At 49.6% G+C, this 12,798-nt stretch overlaps 1 protein-coding gene across 1 annotated transcript in view; it reads right to left on the reverse strand.

The window, feature by feature from the left end:
• XPNPEP2 (X-prolyl aminopeptidase 2) overlaps nucleotides 1-12,798 on the reverse strand; it is a 30,850-nt gene that overhangs the window by 2,998 nt on the left and 15,054 nt on the right. The window contains exons 12-19 of the mRNA XM_017853116.1: nucleotides 11,836-11,945; nucleotides 11,071-11,148; nucleotides 9,881-9,952; nucleotides 7,346-7,406; nucleotides 6,019-6,088; nucleotides 5,328-5,432; nucleotides 4,534-4,593; nucleotides 3,847-3,923 (exon numbers count right to left, since the gene is read on the reverse strand). Of these exons, the coding sequence (XP_017708605.1) occupies nucleotides 3,847-3,923; nucleotides 4,534-4,593; nucleotides 5,328-5,432; nucleotides 6,019-6,088; nucleotides 7,346-7,406; nucleotides 9,881-9,952; nucleotides 11,071-11,148; nucleotides 11,836-11,945 (633 nt within the window). The remainder of the gene's footprint in view (nucleotides 1-3,846; nucleotides 3,924-4,533; nucleotides 4,594-5,327; nucleotides 5,433-6,018; nucleotides 6,089-7,345; nucleotides 7,407-9,880; nucleotides 9,953-11,070; nucleotides 11,149-11,835; nucleotides 11,946-12,798) is intronic.

Below are 12,798 nucleotides of genomic sequence, written 5' to 3' on the forward strand. Positions count from 1 at the left end.
CCCTGTCTCTGAAAATAAAAGAGATCGGGTGCGATGGATGGCTCACACCTGTAATCCCAGCACTTTGGGAGGCCGAGGTGGGTGGATCATTTGAGGTCAGGAGTTCAAGATCAGCATGACCAACATGGTGAAACCCTGTCTCTACTAAAAATACAAAAATTAGTAGGGCATGGTGGTGGGTGCCTGTAGTCCCACCTATTTGGGAGGCTGAGACCACAAAAGATGTAGAGGAGAACCTGTATCAATTCATTTATAATCTCAGGGTGGGTGGAAAAGAGTCTTTCTGTGCAAGACCAGAAGCACGGAGGAAAAGATTAATAACTCCTTGCCTCCCCATGGACTCAAACTAGAATAAACAAATGGAAACAATGATATTATGGAAACAATTGACCATAAACCAAAGCCAAGAGATGTGTGACAAATATAGCACCATATCCACAGAGACAGCGGTGAAATTTTTCTTTAATTCACCATGAGCTCTTTTACAAATCCATAAGACAAAAACAGGCGAAAACAGGAAAAATAGGGCCAAAGGAACATGGGGATGGGGGGGAAAAAACTGTTGAAAAGTCAATTCATAAGAAATTAACACCAAATGGTCCACTATACATGTGAAAGATGCGTCAGAGTCCAATCCTTAAAGAAACTATAAGGCCGGGCGTGGTGGCTCGACGCACCTGTTGAATTCGAACACTTTGGGGAGCCGAGGCTGCGTGGAATCACTTGAGGTCGGAGAGTTTAAGGACCAGCCTGGCCAACATGGTGAAACGCCCAGTTTTAATAAAAATACAAAATTTAGCCGGTTCGTGGTGGTGCACGCCTGTAATCCCAGCTCTCGAGAGGGCTGAGGCAAGAGATTGAGGCAAGAGGAATCACTTGAACCCGGGAGGCGGTTGAGGTTGCGGTGAGCCAAGATCTCGCCACTGCACTCCCAGCCTAGGGAGAGGGAGGACTCCATAAAAAAAAAAAAAAAAGAAAAGAAAAAGGAATACAAATCAAAACAACCAATAGCATACCATGTTTCACCTATCAGATGGCAAAAATTCGGGACTTGGTGATTCTCAGTGCTAGTGAGTATGTGAAGAGAAATGGGCAACTCTCACACACTGTTGGGGAAAAGTATAATCGATGCAACCTTTCTGGAGGGCAGTTTGACAAATACTGTCAATTACCTGTGTAAAAATGCTTGTACTTTTTGTCTCTGAAATCCTGACGCCAGATTATGTACCTTCTGGATATATTCCCAAAAGCTCACCAGAAGTTATATACAGTTGATGTTGATTTGTAGCATTGATGTTAAATATAAGTAAACAATTTTGGAACAGCCTCAATATCCCCAAGCTGGTTAAATAAACCAGTGGGACAGCCACATACTTAGGCTCTTCACAACCCTTAAAAGAATTGAGGTAGGTCTCCCTGGCTCTATTGTAGAGCCTCTTCTAGGTTTACTATTACAGTAAGGGGCAGCCAGGCAGGAAAAGGAAGATGCAGAACAATATATACATAGATAGATACATATGCTAGTGTGTGCTAGAGATGTTCACAGGAAGGAAACTGAGCCAGAAAGATACTTTTTTCCCCCTTCTCTTTTCTTTCTTTCTTTTTTTTCTTTTTCTTCTTCTTTTTTTAGAGAAGAGTTCTCGCTCTGCCACCCAGGCTGGAGGCAGGTGGGTGCGATCTGGCTCCTGAACTACACCCTCCCGGGTTCAAGCGATTCTCTGTCTCAGCCTGCACCGAGTAGCTGAGATTACAGGCACGCACTACCATGCCTGGCTAATTTTGTATTTTTTGTAGAAATGGGGTTCATTACCATGTTGGCCAGGCTGTCTTGAAACTACCTGACCTCAAGTAATTACTCACTTCTGCCTCCCAAAGTGTTGGGATTGCAGGTGCCTGGCCCTGTCTGATTTGTATTTTTTTGTTTGTTTGTTGAGACAGAGTTTTGCTCTTGTTGCCCAGGCTGGAGTACAATGGCATGATCTTGGCTCACCACAACTCCACCTCCTGAGGTTCAAGTGAATTCTCCTGCTTCAGCCCCCCCGAGTAGCTTGGGGACTACAGGCATGCACCACCGCACCCAGCTCCATTCTTGTATTTTTAGTAGAGATGGGGTTTCTCCATGTTGGGTCAGGCTCGGCTGGATAACTCCTGACCTCAGGTGATCCACCATGCCCTCAGGCCTTCCAAAAGTGTTGGGATTACAGGTGTGAGCCACTGTGCCCAGCCTTGTATTTCTTTAAGAAATGAACTTGAGCACTTTCCACATGTATGTGGACCATCTTTGGTGTTAATTATAGTGAATTGCCTTTTTCATATCCTTTGCCCTATTTTTTCCTGTTTTGCCATTTTGTCTTACGGATTTGTAAGAAGCTCATGGGTAAAATAGAAAATTCAGCCTCTCACAATGCCATAAACAGAAGCCAAGAGATATTTGTCACACATCTCTTGGCTTTGTTTATGGCAGTTGTTCCTATAAACATTATTTCTTATTTCCTATTTAGTTCAGAGTTATTAATCTTTCCTTCATGGTTTCTGAGTCTTGCACAGAAAGACTCTTCCACCCTGAGATTATAAATGAATTGATATAGGTTTTCTTCTACATCTTTTGTGGTCTCATTGCTCACCTTAAAACTTTGGTCCATCTGCAATTTTATTTTGGAGGTTATTCAGTTTAATCCCCCCAAATGATTAGCCATTTGTTCCCCCTGTCCATTTGCTGAATAATCATTTTTTTCTTACTGTTTTGCAAAATCAGCTTTCTTATAAACTAAATTCCCATGTTGTTTATGGGAATAAGAGGGTTTATTTCTGGACTAATTGTTCTGTTTCATTGTTACAGCTGTCTATTTCATCTCCAGCGTTATACTATTTTAGTTATGGTAGTTTGTGTTCAAATTTGAGAGGGCTGGCTTTTCTTACTGCTTTTTTTTAGATGGGGTTTTGCTCTGTCACCGAGGCTAGAGTGCAGTGGTGTAATCACGGCTCACTGCAGCTTCAACCTCCCTAGGCTCAGATGATCCTCCCACCTCAGCCTCCTGAGTAGCTGGGTCTACGGGTACATGACACCACACCCAGCTAATTTTTTCTTTTTTTTTTTTTTTTTGTATTTTTTGTAGAGATGGGGTCTTGCCATGTTGCCCAGGCTGGTCTCAAACTCCTGAGCTCAAGCGATCCTCCTGCCTTGGCCTCCCAGAGTGCTGGGATTATAGGCATGAGACACTGCACCTGGCCCTGCTCTTCTTTTTCAGAATTTTCCTAGCTATCTTCGCATGTTTATTTTTACAAATAAACTTCACTAACATTTTGTGAAGTTACAAAAGTATCCAGTTAGCATTGGAATTGAGGTTGTGTTGAATTTATAGATTAATTTAGAGATAAATGATATCTTCATAATATTGAGGCTTCTCTCCAGAGAGCACCATTTACTTAAATCTTTTTTATGTCCCTTAATAGAGAGTTTCTCCATGTAAGCCTTTTAAAGTTTACATCTAGGTATTTTATCTTGTTGGCTGCTATTATACAGAATCTTTATTTCTAACAAGTTCCCCTGGCGATTATTATGTGCATTGAGAACCAATGATATAGGGCAGGAATAATGATTCACTTGGTCTGGAGTGGGGCCTGGGCATGGGCATTTAAAACACGAGAACGCTCTCTGGATGATTCAAATGTGCAAGCGAGTTTGAAAAGTCTGACTTATGGAATTCCTAAGGAAGACTCCAAATAAATTCATGCCTGCACACTAAATGTCCTTCTCCTTTGATCTTCCTTCCCCCTTTCCTCCCATGCAGCCCAAAGTCACTGACATGCTGCCCACACCTCCAGCCCATCCTGGTGGCAGTTTACCTTGGTCTTTGCTTCTACCACGAGAGCCACGTCTTCGAGACGGATCCCAAATTCTCCATCCTTATAGTAACCAGGTTCTGGGAGACACAGAGATGCTGGTGGCATTAAGCCGGGAGAGGGTCCAAGCCCAGGCTTCCTGTACCTACTGATGAGTGGCTGGAGGGACTGGCTGCCTGGCTGTCCCCTGGCTGTTCCCTGGCTGTTGATTCTGGCAGCCCCACAACTGGTTAGATGCTTGGCTAAGCGGAGGCAACTCATCCCTGTCAGGCCTCAGATCCCCCACAGGGGCATCTGTGACTCATCCTCTCTTCCCTGTAGCCCAGCAGGGAAGACCTAAAAACCCACTTGGGTCCTGAAGGTACTCCCATCTCTCTGGATGCCACTGTCCTGTTACTCCAGCATTTGGCAACTCCAGAGTCTGGGTATACCGCTGGGTCTATGGCCATACCACCCTGAACGCGCCTGATCTCGTCTGAATATACAGCTGGGAACCAACTCCCAAGGGCAAAAAGAGGGTCTGGGCTGAGGGGAGCTGGGGTTAGGGTGGGACAAGCCATTTGGGGCTGGGTGTAGGGGTGGGAATGGGGAGGTGAGTCTCCTCTGAAGGCTGGTACACCCTAGACTGCAGTTCTGGGCTAGCCCTGCTCTGGGATGGGGTGGTGAGGTAGAGGGGCCTGAGGGCCATACCAATGGAAGTGAACATGCCCTTGGCCATGGCGATGTTGTTGGACTGGAATCCCACTGGCCCTAGAAAGGAAGACATAAAGATGGTATCTGTTATCCTATACTCACCAGCTTGGAAGTGAGCAGCTTCCAAGGAAGAGCAGGTAAGTGAGGATCCCAGAGCATCTCTACGAGCACAGGTCCATTACATCATTGTCTGCCTGGGCCTGGCACACACCAGATTGGCTCTGGCTTTTATTATCTATTTAGGTATTGAGGGGGTCTTGCTGTGTTGCCCAGGCTGGAGTGCAGTGGCGCCATCATGGCTCACTGCAGCCTTGACCTCCTGGGATCCTCCCACCTCAGCCTCCCGAGTAGCCGGGACTACAGGCACATGTCACCACACCTGGATACTTAAAACATTTCTTTTGTAGAGACAGGGTCTTGCTGTGTTTCCCAGGCTGATCTCAAACTCCTGGCCTCAAGTGATCCTCCCACCTTGGCCTCCCAAAGCAGTGGGACTATGGGTGTGAGTCACCACATGCAGCTGGCTTTGGCCTTTATTTCTCTGGGGTCTATACAAGTTAGCCACTAGACTTTGACTCTCTTTCTGGTGCCCTCTTGAATGCCAAGCAGCCAGCAGGACTGGTCTGCTGCTGGCATTCCTCACTTACCCTGTGGAGCTCGGTAATCTTGGTTAGATATGGCATCTTTGTGGGTCTTTGTCATTTCCATACCTGTGAAATGCTCTACCTTCATAGAGAGTTTTAAAAAAGTGGGGGGGTGGGGGGGCTGGGGAGTGCTGAGGAGACACCTACACTCATGCACACACAGGAAGTTGCCAATGCCGTGGCCTGTCCCGTGACCATAATTGAGCCCAGCATCCCATAAGGCTCTGCGGGCAAAGGCCTCCACCATTCGCCCTGGAAGGGAAGAGAGATTGACCCCAGTCAGATGGCTTTACCGAAGACTGTCCATCTTGCCCCTTCCTGCTCCACTATCAGAGTGGTGCCCAAGAAGAGGCCCTAAGAGGCCACTAAGCATGCACTGATGCAATGATGTTGGGTTGGGATGGAGAAGGGCTGATGGATGGAGTTAGTGGTTCCCTTGCCAGACCAGCCCATCACTATCTCCAGCTTACTGTACATTGTATCCATTACCTGGATTGATGCCTCTACTATAATTTCTCTCCATCTGTCAGGGCTTTGCACTTTGACACCTAATTCCTCTAAGAATCCTCCTATAACTGCTGTGGCCCACTGATGTCTCCCACCTCTGAGCAACAGTGTTAGATTAAGAAACTTGAGTTCAAGGCTTGGGTCTCCCGCTAACCTTCTGTGTGACGTTGGGCAAGTCACTTTCTCTCTCTAGGCTGGATTTTCTCGTCTACATAAGGGATGGGATGATGACAAAATCCTTGCCCCACCAGCCTCCCAGGGTGATGGTCTGAGTCCTGGTCCTCTGAAATCAGGGCTTGAGGCTGTGTCCATCCTGGTTTCTGAAACCCACCTGATGTAGCAGCAGGAAAGATGAGCCTGGACAAGTCAATATTTCCTATCAGCACACGGGTGTACGCCTCCTGATGGGGAGAGGAAGAGGTGATGTGGAGGACGGGAGGAGGAGCCAGGGGAGTTTCCAGTTGCTTGGCCTATGGATACATGGTGCAGGGCCCAGGCCTGGGTGTGTGTGGGCAGGGTGGGAGGAGTTGCATCGTCATCTGTGGCTGCCCGGGTTCTGGAAGATGGCCAGCAGAGACTGAAGAGAGCCTTCTCAAAGCTGGGGCTCCATCACGTGCTTCTCTATGGCTGGTTTATGAGGGTCATTACAATATCTACAGGAGACACTTGGTGACGGTGAGCCGAGGCTGTGACTCCCTGGGCTGAATCCTGACTCAGTCACTCACTCTGAGACCTTGGGCAGGTGACTTTAACTGCTGTGTGCCTCAGTTTCCTTATCTGCGATGGGAAGATAACAGGACCTAGCTCCTAAGGTTGTTGGGAGAGGCGGGCAGACTAATGTACGGAAGGTGCTGCCAACAGTGCGCATGCTTCATGGAAGGTTAGCGCTCTCATTCCTGTGGTTGTGATGGCTGCTGAGTTTTCTTAAGGCCTTTCATGAGGGTTGAGGTTTGCTGACTTGGCAGCTTAGCCTTCCTCTGTCAGGGGAGGGAGGTGGGCTGACAGTGGCCTCTTCTGGTCACTTCCAGAGGCGATGTGGTCAATCTCCACCACCACACACGTGCATAGGCTTGTCACTTTGTGCAGGACAGCCAGAGGCAGCAGATTCTGCCACTAAACTGTGAGCTCCTGGAGGCCTGCACAGCATTTTGTTCCTCTCTCTGTGTTTCCAGCACAATGCCTGCCCCATAGTTGGCCTGCTGCGTGCAGCATGACGGCAGCTCGTTGCTCCACCCCCAGAGCCCTCTGGTGTACAGAGACAATGCCTTCGCCTCTGCCCCAGCTGGCCAGCCTGAACACCTCTGGCTCCTTTCCACTGTGGAGGCTTCACTTGTGCCGTTTTCCTCCACTTGGGATGCCTTTCTTTCTTCTTTCTGCTGAGTATAGGGCCAGGCACACAGGCAGCAACAAAAAAATATTTGTGTACTGATTTACCAGAATAGGATGAGGCTCAGCTTGGGCTGAGGCCTTGTCAGTTGTCTGAAATATCCCCAGGGAAGCAGCAGGGAGCACTGGGTTTTCTGGCATCATGTATGACCTTGGGCAAACTACATAACCTCTCTGTGCCTCAGTTTTAGCCTCTGAAATGGAAGGGATCTTGATTGCTTGGGTGTCCTCTTGAGGGAGGGTGGAGAGGGGAAATCTGGGCCCATGCTTACCTTCTGGAAGGCAGAGGGGGTGCCCCAGTGGACTGTTCTGGTGATGTCTGTGGTCCCGTCCCTGTGGAGAAAGAAAACCAACACGTCCTGCTCTGCCAAATGCCTGGGGCTAGTGACTGGGGCCATGTGCTTTCTGTGTGCTTTCCATAAGTGGCAGGGCTGGGATGGGATGTGTGGACGGCCAAAGGAAGAAGACAGCTACCATAATCAAAATCACCTCTTCAGCACCTATGTGTGAAAGGCCTCTGCAAAGCTATCAAGTTAAAAGCCACTAAGTTGTCTGACAAGTGTGACTCCCTGCCCTACACACTCCTCCCCCATCCCACTCATTTTGGCTGTTTTGTAGATCTGGGTTTCCTTGGGTCTGGCTGGTTCTGAAAGCAAGGCTTCTTCCAGGTTTCCTGGGAGGCAGAAAGGGGATTGTCCCCTTTTTACAGCTGGGGAAAGTGAAGTCCAGAGAGATTATGTTATCATAACACTCTCATATTCAGATAGTTATTGACCATTTATAGGACACTTTTGCTGCTCCCCAGGAAGAATGGCAGAGGAGGCCTCATTATCCCCATTTCACAGATGAGGCCATTGAGGCCATGCAGCTGTTTCCCTCTCTGAACCTCAGTGAAGCCAGGCCTAGAGGAAGCACTGCCTTTCCACGCAGTCCTCTCCATGGCAAACACAGATCTGACCCAGTGATTTGCTGAGTTCCATTGAGGTAAAGCCTCAGCCCCAAGGTCTGACTCTCAACCCTCAGCTGCAGCAATTGCCACAGGATGGTCCCTGTGATCACGCCTTGGTGAGGGAGAGGGGCGAAATGGTCCCAGGGCCCTGGGGCTCCTCCTTGGGTCATAGGGTGTGGTGGCCTTCTTCTTCAGAAGGAAAGAAGAGGAAGTGAGGTGACTATTTCCCCGGCCTCACCCTACTCTGAACACACTCCATTCCAGCAACGCCTCCACAAATTCACTTCCCCTTTGCTCACTGGCCATCTCAAGTACACACAGCATCAAACTCCTGACCAGCAAAGGCTGCTAAGCTGAGCGTCTGCTACTCTAGATCCCCGAGAGCTGTGCTAAGAACAAGCAAAGAGCCTCTGTTGTTAGCACATTCGCCATTTCCACAGGATAGAGACTGGGAAACCATTTGAAACTACTCCTCGCTCCTCCATCAGTTCAGCGTGGCCCTTCTTTTGCCCCATCCCATGCTTCCCACAGTCTACTTCCTTCCTTAATGAGAAGGGAAAATCTTTCAGGTCAGCTGGGCTCAGCTCAACTCTGGTGTGAATGATTGGTTACACGTTTGGAAGGAATAGGGTTAGCCTTTTTTTTTTTTTTTTTTTTTAACAGAGTCTTGCTCTGTTGCTCAGACTGGAGTGCAGTGTCATGATCACGGCTCACTGCAACCTCTGCCTCCCGGGTTCAAGCGATTCTCCTGCCTCAGCTTCCCTTGGAAAGCATGCTCCACCACACCCGGCTAATTTTTGTATTTTTAGTAGAGATGGGGTCTCACCATGCTGCCCAGGCTGGTCTCAAGCTCCTGACCTCAGGTGATCTGCCCGCCTCAGCCTCCCAAAGTGCTGGGATTACAGGTGTGAGCCACCATGCCTGGCCAGGTTAGCCTATTCTGCATGACTGTCATGTCTGAGCATTCAGGTTGTACACTGTACAAGGGTAGCCCATCGAAAGGGTTGCTTCTCTCACCTGCCCCCACCTCCACCCTGAACAGTGCCATGGGGAAGAGGGGGCTGAGGAGTCTGCATGATGTTGGTGGTGCAGGGTTGTCCAGGGTGTGCACGAGTGGGTGAGAGTAGGGTGTATGTGTTTGTGTAGCCAGGCAGGGACATTGAGTATAGTTGCTCAGACTGTGTAATAATACGCGGACCTAGAAAACATTTTACTTGAGGCTTGGGATGGTGGCTAACGTCTGTAATCCCAGCACTTTGGGACAGCACTTTGGGAGGGCAGGGCAAGTGGATCACCTGGGGTCAGGAGTTTGAGACCAGCCTGGCCAACATGGTGAAACTTCCATCTCTCTCTCTCTCTCTCTCTCTCTCTGTGTGTGTATATATATATATATATATCTCCAGGCATATGGTGGTGAACACCTGTAGTCCCAGCTACTTGGGAGGCTGAGGCAGGAGAATCGCTTGAACCCAGGATGCAGACATTGCAGTGAGCCAAGATTGCGCCACTGCACTCCAAACCTGGGCAACAGAGTGAGACTCTGTCAAAAAACAAACAAACAAGCAAACAAACAACCCACACAAAACAGTAAACATTTTACTTGAGCAAAGGAAGTCTTTTCCTAATTCCCACAGAGGTGCTGGCTGGGTCCTGCCACTATTTCAGCCTCTGTGTATTTCCCACTGTGCAGGGACTCCTGTGTGTGAAAATGGGAAGGATGTTTGGGGCTCATTCCAGGTCTCTCCTTTCTCAGACGAAGAATCCATGGCTCAGGAAGGGAAAGCTTTGGCTGACTCTTGGCAGGCTCAGGAGGTCTGAGCAGAGACATCTAGGCCAGGGTGAGGTGAGGGGTACATACCAGTACTGCCCCCCAGAGTCCAGCAGGTACATCTCATCTGAGGACAGCTTGCGGTTCAGCTCCTTGGTCGGGCTGAGAAGGGGAAGAGAATGCTGAGAGGGGCAGCCTAACCCTGCACTGGATCACATGGGGGCCCTTGGTGGGAGGACCTCTGGGGTCTGGGCTTCCAGGCCAGTCCCTCTGGGGGAAGTCATTCTATCCCAAAGGGCCCTGGAAGAGAACTCAGTTTCCGTTGCTGCTGTCTTCAGCACAGGTCTGCTAATCTTGCACCCGGCTGAGCCAGGCCCTGGACCCCGGGAGGAGAGAGAGGGTGAAGTCCAGAATGTGAGAGCTGGGAGAGCCCTAGAGACTCCCCAGCCCAGCCGTCTCCTTTTCCATAAGGAGAAGCAGGCCCATGGAGGCCAAGGGGCTTGCACGAGGATGCGTGGTGCAGCGGCGAAGAGTTGGGCCTCTACCTGGATGCTCCCTTCGGCCCTTTGTCTCTAACTTCCTGCTGCCTCCGAGAGCAGAGGGCCCCGAGAAAAAGCAGAGCACAGGAAGGGAGGGTTCCTCCAGGGTGGGGCTGCAGAGCAAGAGGTGGTAAAGCGGAGGAGCACCCACCCCGACACTCTAGCCCGAGTGGGTAGGAGGGGCTGGGGCAAGGCAGCCAAAAGCGTGGGAGACACCAGGGGACACCAGGGGAGGGAATTCTGGGACATATCAGGCACTCCCTTGGAAGGCATTGACCTCTCCCTGCTGTGCCCATGCCAGGCGGAGGCAGCTGGTCAGCTTGGCCCCCCACATTTCATCAGGCAGGCCTGCAGGGGTTTGTTTTCTATAGGGCCAAACACCTGGCTAGCCTGCATCTTGGGCCCACCTTGGTTGGTTCAGGCTGAGTGAACAGGCCTCTCTTCATGTGACCTTGTGAGCTTTAAGCATTAGCTAACATAAGCAACACACGGGAAGCCAGGGAAAAGCATCCAATGGTGTTTCCCTTCCAGGTCCCCTAGCCTCCAGTGCTCAGGCCTTTTCATTACACGGCAACTCCCTACTCCACACTGAGCTCCTCTCCCAGCCCCCACAGGGCTAAGGGACTCAGACCTTCAATGTGGACTCAGGTCCCAGAACATCCCCCTCCCCTCACCCTGTTCCTCTATACACACAACGGGATCCCCCAACAGGGCCCTAGAAAATTAATTTTCCTCAAGTACCTGTAGTGGGCTAGGGCAGCATTCAGACCACTAGCAGAGATGGTTTCGAAACTGGGTCCAGAGGAGAACTGTTCTTCTCTGGAAAGTACAAGGCAAGGCATGGTCAATGAATCGGCCCCTGGACTGGGCTGGGCCCAGGATATCTAATAAAATCCAATGAAGGTCACGGCTGCCTCTGCCAGACACCATTTGGCTCTCCCAGCCCTCACCTCCTGGTTCCATCTCCCCAAGCCTTGACCTGTCATTTATAGAGGAAGATCAGAGGACACAATGTAGACACCAATTATTCCCTCTCCACCTCCATTTTACGGATAGTAGTGAAGAAACCCAGCTCTTTGTATCTGAAAACTCCCCCAGTCCTGAAAGAGCATCCTATACCTCAAACCTACAATTCGGCCCTGACTTGGGCCAAGCATGCCTTCGGGAATCCTCCTCTCTACCTGGTATTCTCAAGTGGTACAGGGGCTGACCTGGTCTGAGCCACAGCCTCCCCCAGGGAGAGCCAGACCGTGCCTGAAGCAGACACTAGGGGACGCTATTGGGTTGTGGCCCTTCGAGTTGTCCTGCTTTCAGCGGGGCGGGAAATGTAATCCAACGCCCCCTGCTCAACTCCCCGACCAACCAAGAACCTGTCTCTCCTTGTTCTACAGAGCCCTCCCCCACCCAGCCCGCATATGAGGAGGATCTTCCTTCCCGTTAAGTAAGGGGACAAATTCCGCCTCCCTGCCCCACTGCAACACTAAAAGGATGGCCGTGGCTCTTCACCCTCGGAACTTGTCCACGAGCTCTGCCCCCGAGAACTCGTCCACCGTGCCTTTGGGCACGTTCTTCTCCAGCCAGACCAAGTACCGGATCACAGCCACAGCGTCCCGCACCTGGAGTTGGGGAAGCAGGGAAACAGAGGAGCTGGCTGAGGTCTGATTACAGCCACAGGCTCCAAGATGATGGAGATCAGATAGCTGCTCCAGGATGTGGAGCTTTAAAAACACTGGCTATTTGATGTCAAAGAATTCTTGTTAGTGTTTATATGTGATCACAGTGTGTTCCTGTTTTTGAAAGAGTTCTGTGTTGACAGCAGAAATGACACGCTATCTAGGATTTACTTTCAAAAGAATCCAGCAGCAGAGGGGGTGGTGGTGGTGGTAATGAACATGGGGTTATAGACAAAACAAGAATGGCCATGAGTCAAGGATTGTTGAAGCTGGGTGAAGGGACACTGGAGATTATGATGCTATTTTCTCTACCTTTGTATGTGTTTAAAATTTCCTATAAGATAAAGTTTTTTTTTTTAATGAGGTGGTTTATCTTAATTTTAACAAGAATTCTTTTTTAAAAATTGAGCCATCCTCTTGCCAGTGTGAGGAAATCATTACAGCTAACATTTAACACTTAGAACGTGCTATATGGTGCTCAGAGCAATATACATATTCATTGAATTTTCACAACCACCATATGCTGTAAGATTACTATTATGATCCTCATTTTACAGATGGGGTAACTGAGGCCCAGAGAGGTAAAATGACTTGGCCAAGGTCACCCAGTTAGGAATTGGGTGGAATTGGGGTTTGAACTCAAGGCACCCTAGCTCCAGGGCCTGTGCTCTAAACCACTGTACTATATTGGGGGCAAGGATATGTGGTGCATGTGGGTGTCCGGGAATAATTTGGTGTCTGCTTCTTTATTCCATTCCCTCCCCTTCCCTACCCTCCCCCCCCCCCCCCCCCCCCA

Source organism: Rhinopithecus bieti, unplaced genomic scaffold (genome assembly GCF_001698545.2).
Source record: "Rhinopithecus bieti isolate Rb0 unplaced genomic scaffold, ASM169854v2 scaffold_36909, whole genome shotgun sequence".
In the NCBI taxonomy this organism is placed as follows: domain Eukaryota; kingdom Metazoa; phylum Chordata; class Mammalia; order Primates; family Cercopithecidae; genus Rhinopithecus; species Rhinopithecus bieti.